At 42.5% G+C, this 24954-nt stretch overlaps 1 protein-coding gene and 1 long non-coding RNA gene across 3 annotated transcripts in view; one reads left to right on the top strand and one right to left on the bottom strand.

Moving 5' to 3' along the window:
- The window catches only part of STMND1 (stathmin domain containing 1), a 29314-nt gene extending 14951 nt beyond the window's left edge, over positions 1–14363 (bottom strand). Inside the window, exons 1-2 of the mRNA XM_019028962.3 lie at positions 14075–14363; positions 1301–1478 (exon numbers count right to left, since the gene is read on the bottom strand). Of these exons, the coding sequence (XP_018884507.2) occupies positions 1301–1478; positions 14075–14155 (259 nt within the window). The 5' untranslated portion in view covers positions 14156–14363. The remainder of the gene's footprint in view (positions 1–1300; positions 1479–14074) is intronic.
- LOC129534246 (uncharacterized) overlaps positions 8299–24954 on the top strand; it is a 47787-nt gene continuing 31131 nt past the window's right edge. The window contains exons 1-4 of one of the 2 annotated variants that reach the window (XR_010134183.1): positions 8299–8879; positions 9822–9897; positions 22134–22278; positions 23242–24656. This is a non-coding gene — a long non-coding RNA (uncharacterized lncRNA). Of the gene's footprint in view, positions 8880–9821; positions 9898–22133; positions 22279–23241; positions 24657–24954 lie in introns of those variants that run through there. The other variant, XR_008680757.1, reaches the window with a different exon arrangement.

Genomic DNA, 24954 nt, shown 5'->3' with positions numbered 1-24954 from the left:
CTGCAGATTTGAAGAGCAGAGACACAAAAAGGAGGATGCCAAGGGCTGAGACATAGAGAGAAAACTGGGCAGAGGACAAACAGAAAGTTCAGGGTACTAGGTCCTACTCACTCTGTGGTAAGATGCTTCCTGAGGACTCCTTTACGCTGCATTTTAGAAACATCTGCTTTGGTGGCTGACTTCCTCCCTAGCTGTTCTCTCTCAACACCCTTCTGCTTACCTGTCACCCTCTTCATACCACCTTTAACATTGTACACACAGCTGGCAGCGCTGACTGTTCTGGGTCACCAAGTCCCTGTCTGCCTGACACTCTGCAGTCTGTGACCAACACTGATATTTAGCATTCATGTTGCTGTCTAGAGGGAAGTTGCATCAACAAAATTATTGGAAAGAAAAAAAATGTATTTGTCAACCTATCACATAGAAGGGAGGGAGAGTCCATTCCTGTGCTGCATTCCTCAACCTCCTAGTCATTCTCTGAGGTCACGCTGACTACATCAGGACAGCAAGGGGAGGGCGAATAGAAAATCTGTGATAACCTGAGTGTGCCAGGAAAGTTCAAGAAATAGAATCACATGTATGAACCCATCTGTTTTCCAATCCCAACTTGTACCTAGAGAAGAAATAACAGTGATGGGGAGCAAAAGTCTTCCCCCCTGAAATAAAAAGAGTACTTTTCCTTGAGGGCTGTGAAGTTCAATATGTTTCAAAGGCTGACTGAATATAAATAAGATGACTTAAATGGACACCAGGCAGTAACTCAAGTCAAGGGAAAACACACCATAGGAAAACCCACAAATAGTTTCTAAATAGCACAAGTAAATCATAACTACCTCTTTCACATTTCTGAAAGATTCCTTTGTTGTATATTTGCTGATACTTTGGATGGGAAAAGACAGGGAAAACAGTTTATTGTAGGTTTTATTTATTTCTGTAAATGTAGAACTTATCCTTGGAAAGATGTTATCATCGTGGGAGTTTAAATTCCTTTGAACTGTGCAAGTCCCATTCCTAAAGTCTGGCCTTAACTCCCAATAATGCCTCTTAGTTTTTTTTTTTTTTTTTTTAAAGATGGTCCTAATTACTTCATTGACAAGAAGATTAATGCTTAGCATTATTTACTCACATAATGAAGGCCTAAGGCTAAATTCTAATGTTTCAGAGACAAAAACACTGCCATTTAATGTACTTCATGGCCCAGAAAGCAATGATAAAACGACCACCAAATAAACCTTGTAAACGTATTTAGAGAAACAGTATTTTGTGAAGATTTACGTGAATGGGGGCAGAGGGAGGTTACCTGAATGTACTCGTCTGTTTCTTTCACTAGGAGATGGAGAATTTTCTGAAATGATTCCAGGTAAGCTTCCCATCTGGACTTGTTCCAGGCCTTCTGCAATGTCCGCAGTATTCTCGGTCAGAGCAGCTTCCATCTGGGGGCTGCAATTTTCCCCAGTATGAGGCACACCGGCATCAGCCTGTGAAAAGGGAACAGTTTTGTTAGAGTCAAGATTTCTTGGTAAATAAAAACAATGTTGCAGGGTCTGCTTTGTGAATATTTAGCCAGCTAGTATCTGTGGTGGGCTGTATAGTACCCAGAAAGCCATAGATCGGGGTCCCCAACCCCCTGGGCCGCATACCAGTACTGGTCCGTGGCCTGTTAGGAACTGGGCTGCAGAGCAGGAGGTGAGGAGCGGGCTAGCCAGCGAAGCTTCATCTTTATTTACAGCTGCTCCTCATCACTCACATTACCCCCAGAGCTCTGCCTCCTGTCAGATCAGCAGTGACATTAGATTCTCACAGGAGCACAAAACCTATTGTGCACTGCACATGCGAGGGATCTAGGTTGCGTACTCCTTGTAAGAATCTAATGTGGCCGGGCGCAGTGGCTCGTGCCTGTAATCCCAGCACTTTGGGAGGCTGAGGCGGGCGGATCACCTGAGGTCAGGAGTTCGAGACCAGCCTGCCCAACATGGTGAAACCCCATCTCTACTAAAAATACAAAAAATTAGCCAGGCATGGTGGCAGGTGCCTGTAATCTGAGCTACTCGGGAGGCTGAGGCAGGAGAATCGCTTGAACCCAGGGGGCAGAGGTTGCAGTGAGCCGAGATCATGCCACTGCACTTCAGCTTGGGCCACAAGAGTGAAACTCCATCTCAAAAAAAAAAAAAAAAAAAAGAGAATCTAATGCCTGATAGTCTGTCACTGTTTTCCATCACCCCCAGATAGGACTGTCTAGTTGCAGGAAGACAAGCTCAAGGCTCCCACTGATTCTACATTATGATGAGTTGTATAATTATTTCATTATATATTACAATGTAATAATAATAGAAATAAAGTACACAATAGATGTAATGCTGTAGAGTCATCCTGAAACCATCCCCACAACCCTAGTCCATGGAAAAACTGTCTTCCACAAAACTGGTCCCTGGTGCCAAAAAGGTTGGTGACTACTGTTTGAAGCCATTAAATTTGTGTGAATTGGCTATAGCAGCAGTAGAAAACTAATATAGTATCTAATAGGCATCTACCAGGTAAAAGCTACTACGCTGAGCATTCTGGAAGATACCAAGATAGACAAGTTCAGCACTGAGTGTGAGAGTAGAGGTACTATGGTATTAAAACAATTTATAATAATGAAGCTATATTGTTTTTGCTGATTAAAAAAGTAATGCAGGCTGGATGTGGTGGCTCATGCCTGTAACCCCAGCACTTTGGGAGGCTGGGGAGGGAGGATCTCTGGAGCCCAGGAGTTCAAGGCCAGCCTGGGCAAGGTGGTGAAACCCCATCTCAAAAAAAAAAAAAGTGATGCAGACTTATTGTAAAAAATAATTACATAATATAAAAGAGAATTGCAATGGTCAGTTTTATGTGTCAACTGGGCTAGGCTATAGTAGCCAGTTATTCTGTCAAACACAAATCTTGGTGTTACTGTAAATGTAGTTTGTAGATGTGGTTAATATAAATAATGAATTGACTTTAAGTAAAGGAGATTACCCTTGATAATCTGGGTAGGTCTCATCCAGTCAATTGAAAGGCTTCAAGAGTAGAACTGAGGTCTTCCTGAGGAAGAGGAGATTTGCCTGTGAACTGCAGCTTCAACTCCAGTCTGTTCTTTTCGACTGCCTGCCCTATCCTATGGATTTTGATTTTCCTAGCCAGCCTTCATGACTGTATCAGCCAATTCCTTACAATTTACCTATCTACCTATCTATCCATCTGTCTATCCTACTGGTTCTTTCCCTCTGGTAGAACCTTGATTGATAGAGAAACACAGTAGGAAATAAGAAATAATATCTTCTAGACAGAAGCACTACTAACATTTTAGTATATCATTGCCCAGATGTGTTTGCTCACATAACCTTTAAAAATAAATTGGAACTGGCCAATAAGCACACAAGAAGATGTTCAATATTATTAATCAGTAGGGGAATGCAAATCAAAACTACAGCGAGATACCACTTCATATCCCCTAGGATAAGTATAATGAAAACGACACACAATAACAAGTGTTGGTGAGGATGTGGAGAAATTGGAACCCTCATATATTGCTGGGCAAATGTGAAATGGTGCAGCACTTTAGAAAACACTTTGAAAGCTCTTCAAAAATTAAACATAGAGTTAACCACGTGACCCAGAAATTTCTTTTTCTCTTTTTTTTTTTTTTGAGACGGAGTCTCCCTCTGTCACCCAGGCTGGAGTACAGTGGCGCAATCTCGGCTCACTGCAAGCTCTGCCTCCCGGGTTCATGCCATTCTCCTGCCTCAGCCTCCTGAGTGGCTGGGACTACAGGCGCCTGCCACCACGCCTGGCTAATTTTTTGTATTTTTAGTAGAGACGGGGTTTCACCGTGTTAGCCAGGATGGTCTCGATCTCCTGACCTTGTGATCCACCCGCCTCGGCCTCTCAAAGTGCTGGGATTACAGGCGTGAGCCACCGCACCTGGCCCAGAAATTTCACCCCTAAGTATGTACCCAAGCAAAATAAAAACATCTGTTCTTGCAAAAAAACTGCACACAATTATTTATAATACCCCAAAAGTGGAAATAATCCAAGTGTCCATCAGATGATGAATGTATAAATAAAATGTGGTACAGTCATCCAAAGGAATATTATTTGGCAAGAAAAAGAAATTAAACACTGACATACGTTGCAGCATAGATGATACTTGGAAATATTATGCTAAGTGAAAAAAGCCAATCACAAAGGCCATTCATATCGAGAATAGGCAAATTTATAGAAACAGAAGATAGATTTATTGATTGCTTAGGGTGGGGGAACGAGGATTGACTATTAATGGGTAGCCATTTCTTTGAAGAGGGCAAAATTGTTCTAAAATTACATTGTGGTAATGGCTGTCAATTGTACATTTTAAATGGATGCTATGATTTGAATGTGTCCCTTTCAAATTCAGGTGTTACCAACGTGATAATATTAACAGGTGGGACCTTTAAGAGTTGATTAGTCCATGTGGGATACTCCCTCATTAATGGGATTAAGGTGTTTATAAACAGAAGCTTCACACAGCTTCAGCTAACTTGCTCTGCTTTTCTGCCATGTGAGGACACAGAAGGGCAGCCCTCACCAGATAATCAAACCTTCCATTGCCTTGATCTTGGACTTCCTATGAGAAAGAAATTTCTGTATTTTATAATTTACCCCTTCCATGGTATTCTGTTGTAGCAGCACAAACAAAGACAGTAGGTGAATCATGTGAATTATATTTTAATAAAGCTGTTTTAAAAATAATAAAAAGAATTACATACTAAATTATATTTCTGTAACCTGCTTAACAATATATAAGAAACATTTACCTATGTCAACATACATAGGTCTACCTCACTCTATTTAGTGATAAGGAGTAGCTACTTATCTGATGATGGCATTGGAGCTCATTATGTAACTATGCCACAATGTATTTAACCAAGTCCTACTGAAGGACATGTAGGTGTTTCTAACTTTTCAATATTATAAACTGTGTTGGAATAATATCTGTGAATATACATCACTGTGAACCCGTGAACCCATCCAATCGTTCCATGAGAATACATTCCTGGATGTGGATATGCTGGGTCTAAGGATATGCACATTTTATATTAATATGTGTTTCCAGAAGGCCCTCGATAAATACTGCACTAATTTATAATCCCACCTTCTCCTTTCAAGGGAGTCTGTTTCTTCAAACCACAGTTCCATTGCTTGTAAATAGGTCAAAACAAAGCATAAAAATGACCTCTCGGTGATTTAGTAAACCACTGATGACAAAATGCTGGTCCGTGTTAAATTTTTCACAGTTCCACAGCAAAACAAGAACAATGTAATGAGTTTTTCACAAAGCTGAATTAATTCAATTTAAAGAACTGTCATTTATTTTTAGAGTAAGTAAATTTTAAATGCTAATGTGTTCAGAAAAACTTTTATCGTATCTCCCCTGACTACCATGTCTTCTCTCTCCAGGTGCTGGCCCTGTTTCATTGCAAGTTTCCCACTTCTCATTTCAATGGATGCTATCAAGGTCTTCTCCATCTAAGACACACATACCACAGGAAGTCTCCTCAGTGTCTCCAGAAGAGATAAGAACACAAAGAACACGTGCATCTTCCACTCGGTAATGTCTTCCCAGGATTCTTTTAATGTCTATTTTTTATTTTTTGAGACAGAGTCTTGCTCTGTCACCCAGGCTTGAGTGCAGTGGTGCGATCTCGGCTCACTGCAACCTCTGCCTCTCGGGTTCAAGTGATTCTCCTGCCTCAGCCTTCTGAGTAGCTGGGGTTACAGGAGCGCACCACCACGCCCGGCTAATTTTTGTATTTTTAGTAGAGACAGGGTTTCACCATGTTGGCCAGGCTGGTCTCGAATTCTTGACCTCATGATCTGCCCACCTCGGCCTCCCAAAGTGTTGGGATTACAGACGTGCGCCACCGCGACTGGACTCATTTAATGTCTATTGATTTGACTTTTTGGCCCAAGGGGCACTTTTCTTTCCTGCCGAGTCTTTGAAGGGCCTCAGGACTCTGCCCTCCACTTGCTACTCTTTTTTTTAGAGACAGGGTCTCCATATGTTGCCCAGGCTGGGGAGCAGGGGCTATTCACAGGCACAGTCAAAGTGCATGGATTCAAGCAATCCTCCTGCCTTGGTCTCTCCAGTAGCTAGGACTACAGGCACGTGACGCCATGCCTAACTTCCCACTCTCTGCAGCAAAGCCTTGCTGTACTGTGATAAAAGTTTGTATCTTGTTGGAGGGAGCAAAAGGTATGAAAGAAGAAAAAAATGCCTGAATTTGTTCTTGATAAATGAGCTTCCAGTGGACAAGGAGAAAAGGACATTCTAGGCAGGTGGAAAAGCATACACAAGACAGGGAAATGGAATCATATTGTGTGTCTAGGAACATGAATTCTTCCAGTGTAGCAGAAACAGATTGGGGTAGACAGTGGAAGGCACTGAAGTGAAAAAGGAAAGTATTTTGTGACAAGCAAAGGAGATTGATTGTTTTGAATGCAACAGGAATCCTGTGTAGGATTTTTATCCATGGAAATAAATAAAAATCATCAGGAGGGTTTTCTAGAAAAATCACTTTTGGGTTCCTGCAAGTGACAGGAGTGGACGGAAGGAACAGAACATGGTGATCCGTTGCAATTATTGCAATTGTCAAGGTGAGAAGTGATTAAACATGAGCAAAGATGGTGGCAGCAAGAATGGGGGAAAGAAGTGGGTCCAGAAATATTAGAAAGTGTACTGTGAGAAGCAACCTCTCAGAGCTTCAGTTTGAAGACGGGAGGTCCTCTGGCTCTAAAATTATGACTCTAGGCAGGAAACATTTTCTTTAAGAAAAATGAATTAAAAATAAGGCCTTGTCATGAAACTCTTGGTACTTTCACAGTAAAAGTCATACAAATTTAAAAAATATATACAAGCATGTGTTAACCACTTTCTGGAATTGCTCTAATGTTTGAAGTTCCTCAGAGGCTAAGTAGAGATCACAATGGCTAGGTTATGTTGGTGTCTGTCACGATCAGGTTTTCATAATTCAGTTAGGGATTCTTGCATGCTTGTAGTGGGAGTTACATAGCTCCTTATCACTGTGTTTATGCAAAATGGTAACTCCAGCTAAACCAATATCAGTTCATTGTGTTGAGGGTTAATTAGTTCTGTGTCTCAGGGCTATATGAGAAATAATGAAAAACCAACCAAACAAACAAGAAAGTAATCAAAAACTCAGTGGATATGAAATGGGAATTGGCACAAAGAGAAAGCCTAAAAGCAACGATGTGCTTTTCTCTGTCTCCGTCCATCTGTCTTTCTTCATGGACACAGTTACTGCCCATCTTGTCCCTGTAGAGTAAGCAGAACCAAGAAAGGAGTCTTTACATACAACATATTACATGTAACATATGTGCATATGTTATATATGTGTGTGTGTTTTATATGTATATAAAACATATAACAAAAGAAAAGGAGATTGGGAGGCCAAGGCAGGCAGATCACCTGAGGTCAGGAGTTCGAGACTAGCCTGGCCAACATGGCAAAACCCCATCTCCAATAAAAATACAAAAATTAGCTGGGTGTGGCTGTAGGCACCTGTAATCCCAGCTACTCAGGAAGCTGAGGCAGGAGAATCACTTGAACTCGAGAGGCGGAGGTTGCAGTGAGCCGAGATTACACCACTGCACTCCAGTCTGGGCCACAGCAAGACTCCATCTCCATCTCAAAAAAAAAAAAAAAGAAAAAGAAAAAGAACAGGAAGGAGACCCTATCTGATGCTCACAGTTCATGCTAAAGGTAAAGATGCACATCACGTAAGTCATGTTGAACACTGTTTTCCTTCTTTCCAAATAAACTACTAAAAGCCAATATCTACAGTGACAGTAAGACAAGTGTTTTCACAGGTTTATTTTGGTTTGCAGATCCATCATTTTTTGATCCTAGAGAAGCACTGAGTTACAAACAGGGTCCAGTTTCGTCATTTAACATTTCCAAGTGGAGACTCTTGAAAGACTCTTGGGCTTTTTCCAAATGGAAAAATTTAATGATTTAACGATAGTAACAACAACAACAATAGCAAAATGCCCACGTTGGAATTGAGAGCGAATTTGAATATTTTCAGTCTAAACGATGGCTTTTCACAAAGACTTTCTGTACATTACAACTTGGCATAGATTTAAATACCACAACCTCAGTGACCTCACAATTGTGTTATCAAAGCTACTATAACTACTTGGATTTGGAATCCAGGCCTTAGCAAGGATCTCTACCCATCTGTTCTTACTTAGAGACAGTCTGCCTTTGAGCTCTGCTGGTGACCAAAACCTAAATTGTAGCAGACAAAACACAGTCTTTTATCATGAAACAACATAAACCAGAGCAGAAATTTAAGGTTCTTCTCTTTTGAAAACTCAGAATGTCTTTCAAATATCTTATCCATGTGTAACACATTCTGGAAATTTTAACCCAATTTCATAATGAGTGTAGACTTGAGAACAGACATAGTTTAAAGACCAGACATATTTATAAGTTAATTAGATCTATGCCTCTCAGGGATATAGCAGTGTTCTTATTCTACATATACATGAAGAATTTATATTTTCACACCAGTAGGAAGTATACCTACATTAAGCCTTGGCAACATGGCCAAACTCATCTCTACAAAATATCAAAAATTAGCCGGGCATGGCGGCTCATACTTGTATTCCCAGCTACTCAGCAGGCTGAGGTGAGAGGATCTCTTGAGCCAGGGGAGGTTGAGGCTGCAGAAAGCCGTGATTGTACCACTGCACTTCAACTTGGGTGACAGAGTGAGACCCTGTCTCAGAAGAAGAAGAAAGAGGAAAGAAGAAAGAAGGAAGAAGAAGAAAAGAAGTATACCTGCATTATTATATAGGTAATGATACTTGGGGAGGGGATGGGATGGTGAGTAGAATGTTCTATTTTTTCCTTGGGGGTATGGATTCAGTGTGTTTCTACATTTTATGAACTTTTTTTATACCTCAGTGTCTTGGGGATAAATTTTTTTATCAATTTTAGGTAGAATTTAAAAGTTGTGAATTATAAGCTAACAGCTATGCACAGAAATCATTAGCATTCCAAATAAGGTATTGCTTTTAACTACGGACAGGTGTTGTTTGTTTGTTGTGTGTTTTTGTTTATTTGTTTTTTGGTATGGATGTACTACATTTGTTCTATAGCTTTTGGGAAACATATTTACCAAACAGCTTGAAGGGAATAATTTGTCAAGGCATCCTGGAGTTAAAACCTTCTTAAGTCAAATTATTAGCAGATATATTTTGTGAATATATTTGTCTATAGACATATAAGAAGAATTTCTTCAAAATTTGATTTTTAAGAAGTAATTTACTCCCCTTTACTGACAATCAACTAGAATTTTCTTATCAGGTATTACGAAAAAATTGTGCAGGGTCCTTGGAGACCATCTATTCCAATCCAGCCTCTCCTCTTTTATAACAGGCAAGGAATTTTGAGTTATTCTTATAGAAGAATAACATTTCTCCAACTAAGAAGTTTTCCATGCTTTTCTTATTATTATGCATTATTTTATTACTGTATCTTCTCACCTCTATAGACTAAAGTAAAAGTGAAGGGAAAGTCTGTATATAGGTCTCAAGAAATTTGATTTAGAATATTTTAAAGTCATGTTACTAAGAAACATAAATATTTCATGCAAGCAAACACATTCATTTCATTTTAAAGATCCTGCTGAACTACTGAACCCTAAGCCTTATGCATTTATGAAAGCTGTGAAAGAAATTATTATTATTCCAATAGCTATAGAGTGTTTAATTAATAATAATCATACCTTTCCCAGATCAGATTTCCAAAGTCAAGTGCTTGGGGCTAGGAAAGAAGGTATATGCATGAGTCGACTCTCCGTCTATTTTCAGGTAATTTTAAAATTGAATTTCCTCCTTGCAGACTGTCATTAGTCTAGTTATGCTACTAGGAGACAAGAAGACATTAAGGAATCTTGGAACCAGGAGGGACATGCATTTGCTCAAGAAAGATTCATTAGTGCCTGATCAGTATCAGGCAGTGTAGTAAGAATTGGAGATACAAAGATTAAAAAACAGTGCCTGTCCTCAAGGAGGTAACCGCACAGGATGAAAGGCAAATATAGAAACAAACACATATAATAAAATGCTTTGAAATATGATAGTAGAAGGTATAAGATCAACCCTGCCAGCATGGTGGCAGAGGTTGGGGGTGGGAGGTCATGAAGAGCTTCAGGAGGAGTGACCTCGAGTGTCTTGTAAAATGGGTACACATTTATCATGTGACCCAGGAGAGGGAGAGGGAAAAGTCTGGAAGGAGAGGAAACAGTAGGTGCAAAGGCATGGAGCTAGGGACAGAATGGGCCTGGGGAACAAGTCCTAAGGTTTGTCTACGGTGTGAGTGTGGGGAGAGACAAGACTGGAGGAGTTAGCAGAGGTCAGCTCCAGGATGGGCCAGGACAGCATGCTAAGTAAGGATTTAGGATTTTATCTTTATTTTATTTTTGAGACAGAGTCTGGCTCTTTTGCCCAGGCTGGAGTGCAGTGGCGCCATCTTGGCTCACTGCAAGTTCCGCCTCCCAGGTTCATGCCATTCTCCTGCCTCAGCCTCCGGAGTAGCTGGGACTACAGAAGCCCGCCATCACGCCCGGCTAATTTTTCTATTTTTAGTAGAGATGGGGTTTCCCCTTGTTAGCCAGGATGGTCTCGATCTCCTGACCTTGTGATCTGCCCGCCTCAGCCTCTCAAAGTGCTGGGATTACAGGTATTTTATTTTTTGAGACAGGGTTTTGTTCTTGTTGCCCAGGCTGGAGTGCAGTGGCATGATCTCAGCTCACCCCGCAATCTCCGCCTCCCAGGTTCAAGCTATTCTCCTGCCTCAGCCCCTCAAATAGGTGGGATTACAGGCATGTGCCATCACGCCCGGCTAATTTTTTATTTTTAGTAGAGACAGGGTTTCTCCATGTTGGTCAGGTTGGTCTCGAACTCCTGACCTCAGGTGATCCGCCCCCTTCGGCCTCCCAAAGTGCTGGGATTACAGGCAGGAGCCACCACACCCGGCCAGGATTTTATCTTATAATAATAATTGAAATAATTTACATCATGCACTTATTCTGCGTCAGGCATTGGTATGAGCACTTGACCTATACTGAGTTTATTTAACCCTCACAACAACTCTACAAAATAAGTACAGTCATCCCCAGCATTAGTGGGGGATTGCTTCCAGGACCTCCCTCGGATACCAAAACCCATGGATATTCAAGTCCTTTATAGAAAACGGTGTAGTATTTGCATATAATCTATGCACATCCTTCTGTATACTTTAAACATCTGTAGATTATTCATAAATACCTAAAACAATGTTAATGCTATGTAAATAGTTGTTGTACTGTATGTTTAAGGCACAATAACAAAAAAAAGTCTGTACATGTTCAGTACAGTTTAAAAAAAAAAAAAATTTTCCAGCCATGCTTCTTGTATCCCTGAATGTGGAACCCACAGATAGAGAGGCCCCGCTATGTGTATTATTACTGCCCTCATTTTACAAATAAGAAAACTGGGGCACAGGGAGGTTAAATAACTTGAAAAAGGTCACACAACAAATAAATAATAAATCTAGAAATCAAACCTAGCTTGTCATACTCTTGACCATGGGTTTATGTGTCCTACCTAATGGGTTGGTGACTTCTTTTCAACAGAGGACTGAGATAATCAGATTTTATTTGAGAAAGATCCTTCTGGAGGTCATGTGGATGATTAGAGGAGGAGGTCAGGTGTAGCAGGAAGTAGAAAAAGGATCCAGGGAGAGCAATTAGGAGACTTGTACAAAAATCCAAGTGAGAAGTGATAATTATCTTACCCAAGAAATGTAGGTAGAAACCCAGGAACCCTCCTGGGCCTTGGAATGGCTTGGCCCAGAAGACATCTTGTATTTGACGCTTGGAGAGGATTGGTTTTTAGCATACCCTCCTATGCTGTGCAACGAAATTAGTTTTAGCAGTAACCATGAGATGGAACAAACGATAACGGCGAGAAAAGAAACCCATTTCTTTCTGTTGAAGTCTTATATGTAATCAGGCCAGCAAAATAAATAAAAAATAAAGATTTTTGTATGAAAAGGGGGACAAGAACAATGGATTAGCACTTTTAAGTGACATTAATGTATTTTTGAAAAATGGGAGAAAAAAGTATTTCTACGGATTAGTCCAAAGTGATCATGAGTTCACCAGGCCAATAGGAGAGGGTCCCAGGGAAGGCATCTCAGGAAGAGGGAATGGCACAGGTAAAGGCATGGAGGTGTGAGAAGCCTGGAAGAACTGAGCCCTGAGAGTCATTTGGTTTAGCAGACCCAAGAGCCCATGAGTGACAGGCACTGGCAGAAGACAAGAGAAGAGGATGACATTAGAGGGACAGGATAGATTATAAACTAGAGGGTTTTGCACAAGAAGAGAAATTTTTCCCTTGAAGATAGGTGGCAATGTGGAGGAGAAACTTGTTAGGATCCTGGCAGGAGAGGCAGAAATACCCCATAAAAGGTAATGGGTCCTAGCAGGGTGCGGTGAGTTACACCTGTAATCCCAGCACTTTGGGAGGCTGGGGCGGGTGGATCACGAGGTCAGGAGTTCGAGACCAGCCTGACCAACATGAAGAAACTCTTGTCTCTAATAAAAATACAAAAATTAGCTGGGCGTGGTGGCGCATGCCTGTCATCCCAGCTACTCAGGAGGCTGAGGCAGGAGAATTGCTTGAACCCGGGGGATGGAGGTTGCAGTGAGCTGAGATCGTGCCACTGCACTCCAGCCTGGGTGACAGAGCAAGACTCCATCTCAAAAAAAAAAAAAAAAAAGTAATGGGTCCCTATACAGAGACAGTGGCAGTTTCAGGATGGAAAGCAGAAAACAGTGTTAAGATGGGTGGCCATTTGGGCACAGGCTTCCCCCAGGGCACCAGGTACTAAATGTGGAGTCAGCCTTCACTAGATTCTGGTTTGCTTGTTTCAAAATGTACTCCAAGAGCCCAACAGATGTGCCCCACATGAAGTAGGTGCTGCAGCTGGCACTTAATAGTGTCTTGCTCAGTGCCTGCTGAGACCAAGTGTGTGCTCTTTGAACAGTAGCTCCAAAAATGACCCTTCGGAAAGGTGGCCATAAGTCCCAGTTTGCTGTGCTTCAGCCAGGGTCTTTGGGAAAATGTATTAACAGGGTTTCCTTTCACTCTTAAAAGCATAATTTTGATGATAAATTATATGGTAGCCTTATCTTTCGGTGTAACCCCTCTTAGGTGGACCCTTGAGGGTTGCTAGCGCTGTCTGTGGAATCTGGAGGGTGGTAAGGATGCAAAGAAATCATGGACCTCATTTCTGCTCAGCCAACTCATCCCTCTAGGTCTCGCTCTGGAAAAAATTCCCCATAATGTCTCTAGAAGAATTACAGTGCATGCAACTTTGAGGAATTAGGGAAAAGAGTATTGGAACGAAACTCTTGAAAACTAAATTCTACATTCGCTGTGCCCCCAAATTAGCTGTGCAGCCTCGGACAAGTTGCCTATCTCTCTGGGCCTCATGATTCTCATCTATGAATCGAGAGGACGCAGCCAGATAGGTTCTGAGATCTCTCCCAGCTTTAAGAAACGACCAAAGGGCCTATTTTTCAGAAGCCAATAATATATGGCAGTTCCTACGGACTCTAACCTTCCCTGGAGAATCACGGTCAACACTAGCTCTGTGCAGAACATGATGCTCATCCGGTTATTCCTTGCCTCTGCCCTGGGGTGTGACCACCTTCGCAATCTCTTTAAACACCAAAGGCTCTCAAAATTGATCCTATAGCCATATATCCGTATCTATACTCTCTATCGATATAGATAAGATATATTTTGGTATTTATCCGTCCATCTGTCTAGTCCCGGTTAAGACAGCAGTTAAACACCGGCAGAATAAAGTTGCTCCCACCTGTTAACTAGCCTCGACCGACCCTGCTCCAGCCAACTCTTGTCGCCCCCAAGCGTGGGAATCGCGAGACCTCCCAGGCAAAAGGCTTTATGTCTGTTTGTTTGTTTGTTTATTTATTACCTTGAATTCCTCTTTCCAGCCCTTCTTGGGCGCGCGTACACGTCTCCGGTCTTCAGCAGGTTGGGAAGGTCCACAGCCCATGTTGCGCGCGCGCGCTCCTCCTCCGCGGGCTTGGCTGCTGTGCGCCCCCGCGAGCGCTCCCTGCCGCGCTCCGGCGCCGGTGGTCCCGCGCTCCTGCGCCCTGCGCCCTGCGCCCCTGCCACTGCGCTCGGGCGCCACCCGCCTCTCCCACTTCCCGCGCTTAAACCCCGGGCAGGACGCACTGAGTTTCTGGGCAGTCGCCAGGAATGGTTGCCACAACAAATTACGTCATGCAGACCTGGGACCTGGGCGGAGATAGGACTCTGGTAACTGAAAACTAGAAGGTTGGAGGCGTCTAAATCACAGCTAGGATGCAAATGGCAGCCCTATCCAGAGAGAGGGGCCGGGGGAAAGCCCGCTGCCTGGCTGCGTTACTTTGAAAAGTACCAGAGTCGCAAGCATCTTGCGGGAACCTCTTATTTTTCCTCTTTGTAAGACACGGTGTGTGTGACACGCCCCTACCCCTGGTGCCTGGACCACATCCTTGTTTTTAGACACTGTCTGTAGTGAAGGTGATCGTGTGGAATGCGAGGCAGGTGTCCAGTCTCAGAGACTGTTGAGAGACTCCGGCTGTTGAGGGCCGGAGGACGGAGTGGAGGCGGCCCCGACAGCACCAGAAGGCAGTGGCACAAAGCGACCTCAGAAAGACGGTCGCACGAACAGAAACCCACACGATGAAGAAAAGCAGATAGTTAGGACCATAAACAGCTCAGCAGCCGCCAAATGGGTCACGCAAATCATTTTAATGGCAGGTGCATTTTACGAGCTGTTAGGCTGTATGGAAAGAGCATGGCTATGCATTTTTCTAGCAGAGAATTAAATCAAGAAGGTGTTATCCGTCCAAAAAGGCAGACCAGGAAGACTGCTCCAATGAGGAACAAGTTTGTCTTTTCCAGATATTTTCTTTTAATCTTAATTTTTATTTTTTTTTTAAAGAATTAAAACAGGAACTAAAAGGAATCTTAGAGGTCTCCTATCAACTCTTTTTTTTAGTTTTACAGAAGTTGAGTGACTTTCCCAAGGTCAACGGGAAGCTAGTTAATGAAGGTAGGATGAGGAACTAGGTGGCCTGACTCAGTTTCTCTCTGTCTCCACAATACCAGGAAAGTACAACTGAGGATTCTTAGAGGTGTAAAAATCCTGGGTCCTTCCAAGGAAACTAATGCTCAGCTCTGTGATAGGAAGCTGATTACTTACAGCATTTAAACTCATTTCACTGTTATTGGATATTGTTGTCAATTTTCCTTCTACTAAAATTGAGGAAAAGGAAAGACGAGGAAATGAAACTCAACTCAAAGTATTATAATTATGGAGCAAGAAACATTGAAGATTTATTGAATGAAGAGTTGAAACAAAGCTAAAATGGTGTTGAGGGAACAGCTCTGATAGTATTAACTCATGGGTGTCATAAGACACATGTAATGCCCCAACTGGAAACTGGGGGAAATTCTCGATTAGAATATTCCAACACAAAGAACACCAATAAAATGTTCTTGAGCAAGTTGAATGGATGTTTGTATAACTGTAAGGGTAAGATACTGCACACAACTTTTTTTTTTTCTTTTAAGGCTCTCTGTGAACAGAGATTTGCTGAGAACGAGTAGGTGGTACCCAAGTGTGTTGTGCAGGTGTTGTCTGCAGCATCCTAGGACTACAGTGTGTAAACTAAAATAAAATCCTAAGCCCACCATAGACTGAACAGACCCCTTCTGAGCCAAGGGGACCCCAGAACAACTTAAAAACCAAGTTCCTGGTTATGACGGAATGAGAGGACAGACATGCCTTTTTTTTTTTTTTAATACCGCCTTGGTTTAGACACAACAACTGATCAGCATTAATGTTAAAATAGAGACCAGAAGATTGGCAGAACAGGCAGTGGCTCACGCCTGTAATCCCAGCCCTTTGGGAGGCCAAGGCAGGTGGATCACCTTAGGTCAGGAGTTCAAGACCAACCTGGCCAACCTGGCGAATCACCGTCTCTACTAAAATTACAAAAATTAGTGGGTGTGGTGGCGGGTGTCTGTAATCCCAGATACTTGGGAGGCTGAGGCAGGGAGAATTGCTTGAACCCGGAAGGTGGAGAGTGCAGTGAAACGAGATGGCACCATTGCACTCCAGCCTGGGTGACAGAGCAAGACTCCATCTCAAAAAAAAAAAAAAAAAAAAAGAAGATTGACAGAACTTTCGTGGCAGTAACATACCAAATTATAAACAGGACCTAAGGCAATGGTTAAGTCATACACCTCTACATTTAAAGAAGAAACTATGTTCTAATCTTGCTATGAAGTTTTTCTTTCTCTTTAGCAGCTAAACAAGCACTGGCCGGAAATAAGCAATATTGAAACAATTACAGCTTATCCAGCTCACAGGCTCTAACTGACCTCCTGCGACACCAGCCCTAACTACAGCTTTGATTGGACAAGAGATCAATTTCAGTAACTTTCTCCTGATAAGAAGACCAGCGACCATGGACTGCTTCTGGCCAGTTGACAGAGGTTATGCACTTGCATGCTTCATGTCCTCAAAAGACCTTTTGATATATAGGACTTACTTGTAATACATTCAAATGTTAAATCACCCCAAAGTGAACATGGGGTGATATGTTAACATGCATGTTTGTTTAATACATATGCATCCGAACTACCTTTATGAATATTCATAGCTGCTCCTACAACCTGTTGAATATGTATGTTTAGCCAGCCAGTTCAGGATAAAGCTGTTACCCCAACCCCTACTCCTTTGAAGCGCCTGTCTCTGGTCTTTGCACGAGGCAAGCTTCTCAGCCTGAAGGATGGCCACCTTGCAGGCTGTAACCCTTTATAAGAAATGAAGTTTTCTCTCCTTTCCACATTTCTAGATACTGTGTGTGTTTTTTAAGTTAACATATCCAAAGTTGTGAAAATGCCCTTTTTCTGGGGATCTGTTAGGGCCAGTTTTTACTGGCTGATGAGAGCTGATTAACAGGAAATTTGGCCCCAGTTGTTAAATACAGCTGTTATTAAAATTAAATTATATAAACTTACAATTCAACTAGCTATGTTAAAAAAACCATAGGTAATAAATACAACCAGACTTTGAGTAGCAAGGGTGTAGAACACCTCTGAATATTAAATCATTACTGCAAAAACAGAAAATAGAAAAGAAAAATGGAAGACAGGAGAAAGAAGTGAGGAGGAAAATGAAGGAGAAGAATCAAGACAAAGTCCATTAGACAATCAAGTATAGAAGAAAAGAAACACTGGCCTCATTTTATCAAGGAATTTTCAGTCTAGGAAGATCATTATGCATAAAATTACAACTAGGAGCCCTGATGTTACACCAGCTGCTTATTTCTCTTCCCTGGTAGAGAAAGGATCTTTGTATTTAGTGGATCAGGGTGAAGGAGAAAAGAAAATCCTCGCCTGCCATCACCCAACCTAGGAGTTGGTTTTCTCTCTGTTCTGGTAGAAACTTAACCCACATGGGATGCAGGATAAACCACAGAGCAGCCTTGTCTCCCTGCAGCACTCTCAGCAATAACGTATTAGGGCAAGGTGTTAGGGCAGGGTGAGTCATAGGCAGCCCAGAGGCTTCAGATTCCACGATGGAAGCTTTCTGATATCAGTTCCAACTCCAAGCTTTTCTAAGAAGTAGAAAGTCACATGGAGAAATCAGTTCTAATCCCAATACCACATTTACTGAGTTTACTGGCATCTTTCCATAAATAGAAAGATTATATACTGATTTTCATTCCCAAACATGTCTCAATGGACTAATTATTACAATAATAGCTAATATTTTGAGTGCTTGTTGAGGATTAGGTAAATGAGGGCAGCTAGTGGCTAATGTTGGCATTTCTACTTTATCAGCCTACTATTAGTCTAAAGCAAAGACTAGAAAACCCACAGACCAAATCTTGCCGACTCTGTCTTTATAGGACACATGAGCTAAGAATGGATTTTATGTTTTAAGTGGCTGGAAAAAAAAGGAGAGTACGATTTAGTGATTTGTGAAAATTGTATGAAATTCAAATGTCAGTGTTTGTAAATAAAGTTTTATTGGAACACAGACATTCCCATTTGTTTACCTATTATCACCCAACAGCTGCTTTTCTGGCAGAGTTGAGTAGTTATGGCAGAGATCATACGGTCTGCAAAGCCTAAAATCTTTAATATCCAGCCTCTTATGGAACATGTTTGCTGATCCCAGATTTAAAATGATAAAATAACTCCCACAAACTTATTAAATCACTACAAGGAACCCGAGCAGCCAGAAAGAGTTTGTGCTACTTTCAGAAGGGCAAAAAACTCCGAGGGTATAAATGCCACACAGGGGAATTTATCTCATTAAATAACAGAATTCCCAGGCCTTTAAAACATGTTAAGTGGCTTCATTCAGCTGATAAGCCCTCCCATGCTTCGCTGAAGCACTCTGTTCAACAGGAGGGCTATAGGGCGGGAACGACACTTCACTGTGTTGCATCTGAGATGTACTGCAGGGAGCACCGTGGCTTCTGGAAAAAGACAAGAGGGCACCAGCTTGTAGGAAACAGGTGGCATTTTGAGTGTCATCTTGAATTCAAGATGAAATTTTATTTTTAAATTAAATTAAAAATTTTTTTTGAGATGGAGTTTTGCTCTTGTTGCCCAGGCTGGAGTGCAGTGGCGCTATCTCGGCTCACTGCAACCTCCGCCTCATTTGTCCAAGTGATTATCCTGCCTCAGCCTCCCAAGTAGCTGGGATCACAGGCGCCCGCCACCACACCCAGCTAATTTTTGTATTTTAGTAGAGACAGGATTTCACCATGTTGACCAGGCTGGTCTCGAACTCCTGACCTCAGGTGATCCTGCCTTGGCCTCCCAAAGTGCTGGGCTTATAGGCATGAGCCACCGCGCCTGGTGTAAGATCTAATTTTAAAATCCCATGTTGTTCTGGTTCTTCATATCCCTTTGCCAGACATTTCAACCCAAACATTCCATTACTTGAAAACAGTCACCCCTCATCCCTCATATACATTGTGTTGCCCAGTTATAAGGGGTCTCTGAAGTTTCTGGCTTCTGAATCTGCTGGGGCAGGTTGCCTCAGTTACTGTACCAAGCACATTTAGGAAGCTCACAAATCTGTCTGTGAACAGTTGTGTGATGAAGAAAACTGCTATTACTAAAGGAAATTTGAATCAGAATATTGTCATTAAAAACACACACACACGACAACACATTTGCATAATCAAGATTTTTGCAATTCATTTGCCAACACTTGCAATAACACCGGTAATGAATGAATGGTGTTGCCCCAAAATACAGAGTCCAGGCATATTTTAGGTATCCCTTTAAGAGAGTTGGTTTGACAGATTCTTGCAGAGAACAACCAGAAATAAATAAATAAGCCCACAAACAGGGGAACAATTGTTTGTTGAACCTTGGCATTAAGCCAATAATCTTGATGTTTGCTCATTCAACACAAACTGGGTAAATACAGAGAGTAAAACACCAATCTCAGGGTAATAACTCAGAGAACGGCAGTGTAACAGTAAATTTAGCTATAACAATCTCATAGAATTATAAGACTTCCATTTACATCTATGTTAAGAAGCAGTTCTGAACTGCATTTAGATATTGTATAGGTCTAACACTGTGCTGAGAATTTAATGGGGATGTGTAAAATGAGAAACAATACTTGCTGAATGGCAGTTGGAAAAGGCAAGCTTGCTTTTTAGAAAGCTGTAACAACTCTTAAGGTTACACATGGCAATTTTCACACACTGATATTCTCACAATTAAAGAAAAGTAATATTTAAATGATTTTCACTGCTTCCAATTTTGGCAGTACGTGGGCAAAAAGCACTGAGACTTTTCGAATTAGTGGTGTGATTTTTCCGTGCTGGCCTTGAACATATTGTTTGACGCTCCAGGGGAGTTTGGCTGCTTGAAGAACTGAAAAAATGAGGGGAAGAACAAAGCTCTCTCAGAAACTTGAATTTTTTCTCCACTGGAATGTGGTGGAAAGAATGCTGGGCCGGCCCTGTTCTGTTATGGAGCAGCCTTGAGGAAGCCATTTAATCTCTGGGGGCTGGACTAGGAGGTACTGGATGTTTAATAGTTCCTGGAGCTCTGGTTCTCAAAGCGAGGCACTACAGCATCTGTTTTAGAATAGCCTCTGCTGCTTGTCATCAATGCATATTCCCAGCAACAAGAACAAGGGTGCTGGATTGGAACCTGCAGGACTGGTGCCTCGGAATCTGTGTTTTCAACAAGTACCTCAGGTTATTCACATGCGCAGGGATGACTGACACATTGCAGAGAGCAGAGCAGAGAAGAGAAGAACTTGGGCTTCCGAGGGAGACTGACCAGGTTTCACCTTTGACCTTGGGACATTATTTCACCTTCGACCTTGGGACATTATTTCACCTTCCTAAGTCCTAGTTGACTCTTCTTTAAGAAAGGAGATAGTAGGCCAGGTGCAGTGGCTCATGGCTGTAATTCCAGCACTTTGGGAGGCTGAGGCGGGCAGATCATCTGAGATCAGGAGTTCGAGACCACCCTGGCCAACACGGTGAAACCCCTTCTCTACTCTAAATACAAAAAATCAGCCGGGCATGGTGGCGCGTGTCTGTAGTCCCAGCTGCTTGAGAGGCTGAGGCAGGAGAATTGCTTGAACCTGGGAGGCAGAGGCTGCAGTGAGCCGAGATTGCGCCACTGCACTCCAGCCTGGGCAACAGAGTGAGACTCTGTATCAAAAAAAAAAAAGAAAGAAGCTAGTAATAATACCTATCTTCTTTCTAGGGTTATTGGGAAAATTAAATTAGAAAAAAAAAAGGCCTGAAAAGTGCTTCCTTCACAATATTCCTGCACAATAGTTATGCAATATATGGCAATTGAGATGATCTACAAATTCGTCATTTAGGGTAGATGTATTTTTTATTGTAAAGTAGATAAAATTATAAATTCTGGCTGAAATTCACAAATATATCAAATTAGCTTTACTGCAAGTGAAGAAAAAGTTTTTTATCAAATAATCTGGTTTTTCTTTTTTTTGTTTTTTGAGACGGAGTCTCGCTCTCACCTAGGCTGGAGTGCAGTGGCGCAATCTTGGCTCACTGCAAGCTCTGCCTCCCAGGTTCACGCCATTCTCCTGCCTCAGCCTCCTGAGTAGCTGGGACTACAGGCGCCCACCACCATGCCCAGCTAATTTTTTGTGTTTTTTAGTAGAGACGGAGTTTTACTGTGTTAGCCAGGATGGTCTCGATCTCCTGACCTTGTGATCCACCCGCCTCGGCCTCCTAAAGTGCTGGGATTACAGGAGTGAGCCACCTCGCCTGGCCAAATAATCTGGTTTTAAACAGGATTTTTTTTTTTTAAACCATGAGTTTGACTACATCTCATTTTTAGACCAACATAATTCAACTGATATATCAAGCCACAAAGCTTTAGGAAAATCAGGGCTGGGTGTGGTGGCTCATGCCTGCCATCACAGCGCTTTGGGAGGCTGAGGCAGATTAACTGAGCCCAAGAGTTCGAGACCAGCCTGGGCAACATGGCGAAACTCTGTCTCTACAAAAAATACAAAAAATTGGCTGGGCATGGTGGCATATAGTCCCAGCCACCTGGTCAGCTGAGGTGGGAGAATCACCTGACCCTGGGAGGTTGAGGCTGTAGTGAGCTGAGATCGCACCACTGCACTGTAGCCTGTACTCCAGCCTGGGTGACAGAGTAAGACCCTGTCTCAAAATAAAAATAAAAAGTAACAAAAAAAAGAAAATCAGAAAAGTGTGCAAGTACTGTGTGGCATATATCACCAACTAGACTCAAGCATTACCGTCGTCGCAGTGGCTGTCCCCGCTGTTCCTCTAGGGAAGCTCCCTCCTGAGCACGGATGGGGTTTGCATAAGTCCCATGATTCTCGCTTCTTTTGCTCACACCCTCCTTCCCTCTGTCTTCTCTCATTTGGCTCTGCAATTATAGCAGCTACAGAGAGCTGCCTGTTCTCTATTCTTTTTCAGAACAAGCTGCAATGAGGGCCTGATAGTCAAAATTACTTGGAGGAAAATCACAGCTCTTCTGCCCTAGAAAGTCTGCTGAGTCTCACCAGGAGAATCTCACAGGGAGGCTGCCACCAATTCTCTCTGCAAGGACTGTGAAACTCAGGTACAAGCCTAGTAGGGTGGGAGTGGGGTGGGGAGGCAAGGAAGGGGCAGGGAGAGGCGGGGGGAGAGAGAGAGAGAGAGAGAGAGAGAGAGAGAGAGAGAGAGAGAGAGAGAGAGAGAGAGGGATTGAGAAAGGTTTGGGACACCTTTCCCTAACAGATGAGTGTGCTGGGGACCAGCCTCCACTGGTAAAGAGAAATTCCATTCTTCAACCTTCCTCTGCCTGAAGGGGCTTCATCCTCACACCAGGTGGCACCAGCGTCATTGCTTGCAGAAGTGGCTCTGCCACTTTTAATTTCTGAAACGTGTATTATGCACCTATTAAGTGCTCAGCTGGGCCCTCCTGTTGGCCCACCTTTCATCTGTGAGTCGGCAGATGGAATCCTCGTAATGACAACCATTAAGCGAGTAGAGGAGCCCCTGCGAGACTGATGCACTGCGAATATGAAAATGTCATTTATTCTTAAAAAAAAAAAAATAACAAAGTCGGTGCCATCTTGGAAGGGGAATGTGCCAGTGGAAAGCTCTAGCTCAGTTTGTAAATGGTCCTGTGCAGCTACTGTTCAGGTCAGTTTTTAAATGTGGTTACGTACCTTGCCACCACACTTCCAGGTGCTAATATTAAGTAAGAGTGTCGGTCAAAAAAAGGTTATGCTGTTTCACACTCCACAGGGTACACAGTTGGCCCTCGGTATCTGGGTATCTGGTGTCTGCAGGTTCCGCATCCACAGATTCAGCCACCACAGGTTAAACATTTATAAAATAAGAATACAACAATAAAAAATAATGCTAATTAAAAACAATACAGTATAACAAGTACTTATATAGCATTTACATTGTATTAGGTATTGTAAATAATCTAGAGAGGATTTAAGGCATATGGGAGGATGTGTGTAGTTTGTATGCAAATGATATGTCAGTTTATATAAGGGACTTGAGCATCCATGGATTTTGGTGTCTGCAGGGTCCCGGAACCTGAGGAGATCGAGGGACAACTGTATATCAGCCTGCTGAGAAATGTTTTGCAGGATTCATGATTGGGATCTTCTTACTAAGCCTTTCTTGAGGGAGTGTCTCAGACTCAACCAGCCTCAATTTTCCCATAATCCTTCTTCATTGCCTTCCTAGATTGCTACTCCGCATCTCAGCTGACCCCATTCAAACAAACTCCAATAGTGTCTCCAATCGCGTGCTGTGTTAAATTTTAACTTTATAACCAACCATCATTTGCTACTTCCATCTAACCAAGCCAGTTTCCTTATGATGCACACACATGTGTTTAGCTCACAATTTGTTCTACATGCTTGCTTATTTATTCATTCAGCAAGTATTTATTGAGCCCCTACTGTGCACTAGCTGCTGTCTCAGGTGCTGGGGAGACAGGAAGATCAAAATAAAACCCCTGCCTTCAAGTGCCTTATTGTTTAAGGGTCAACAGAATAAACACATAAGTGAATATATATCATGTGAGGTGGTAAAAAGGGCTGGGCAGAAAATAAATGTTGGAAAAGGATGGAAAGTACTGGAGGGGTGGTGTGATTTTAGGCTGGAGCGTCAGGAAAAGCAGAGAAGAAATGACTGTTACAGATGGAAGTGAGTGGAATGCTCCAAGCAGAGGGAACAGCAAGTGAAAGCGCCCTGTGGTAGAAGCATATTTGGCACATGTGAGGGACTGCATAAAGGCCAGTGTGGCTGCATGGGGGTTTGGGAGATGTAGGGACAAGGTCAGAGAGGGAGCCAATGTCAGCATCATTGCTGTTAGGACTGGGTGGGACCCCAAAAGAAGTATTAAATAGTACCATCTAGTTTTTGTTCTTGAGGAGGTCACGTGTTAATATACTGATTGTTTGAGGTACAACAGAGTCAAAAAGGGGATAATTTATCGAGGTACAAGCCTAGGATATGGGTTGCTCCTGTTGCCCCTAAGTCTACCATGCCTGCACAGATCCTGCTAGTTCTTTCTTTTTTTTTTTTTGAGACGGAGTCTCGCTCTGTCGCCCAGGCTGGAGTGCAGTGGCGCGATGGCGGCTCACTGCAAGCTCCGCCTTCCGGGTTCACGCCATTCTCCTGCTTCAGCCTCCCAAGTAGCTGGGACTACAGGCGCCCGCCACCACGCCCGGCTAATTTTTTTGTATTTTTAGTAGAGATGGGGTTTCACCATGTTAGCCAGGATGGTCTCGATCTCCTGACCTCATGATCCACCCACCTTGGCCTCCCAAAGTGCTGGGATTACAGGCGTGAGCTACTGCGCCCGGCCAGATCCTGCTAGTTCTTATTCCATTTGTAGAATTTCTCTGGCACTCAGCAGAGGATGATACCGTATTGCATGACAAAATGCCTTCATTTTTTTTTTTCCAAATATAGTTTACTTTACAACCAGGTGGTGTTCTTAGTGATGGGGATGTTGCTCAGACATTGATGTAACTTCAGCAAACACTGCAGCAGGGAACATTCTTCTCCCCTGACAAGTTTTATAGCTAACAGCATCATCAGTCCTTTTTAGCGCAGTCTCTGAAAACTTAAAAGGAGTAATTGAAGAATTCTCCATAATGGGAGGGCCTAAAACTTTCCTGCTGAGTTTATTCTTGTTCCCCTTTAGAGTTAATCCCAACTGACTATTAATTTGACTGAATATTTACCAGATAAATGCAGAACGGTCAACAGTGATAGATATTTG

Source organism: Gorilla gorilla, chromosome 5, assembly GCF_029281585.2.
Source record: "Gorilla gorilla gorilla isolate KB3781 chromosome 5, NHGRI_mGorGor1-v2.1_pri, whole genome shotgun sequence".
Classification (NCBI taxonomy): Eukaryota; Metazoa; Chordata; class Mammalia; order Primates; family Hominidae; genus Gorilla; species Gorilla gorilla.
The sequence above is the reverse complement of the archived record's forward strand: the minus strand, read 5'-3'. Positions and strand labels throughout refer to the sequence as shown.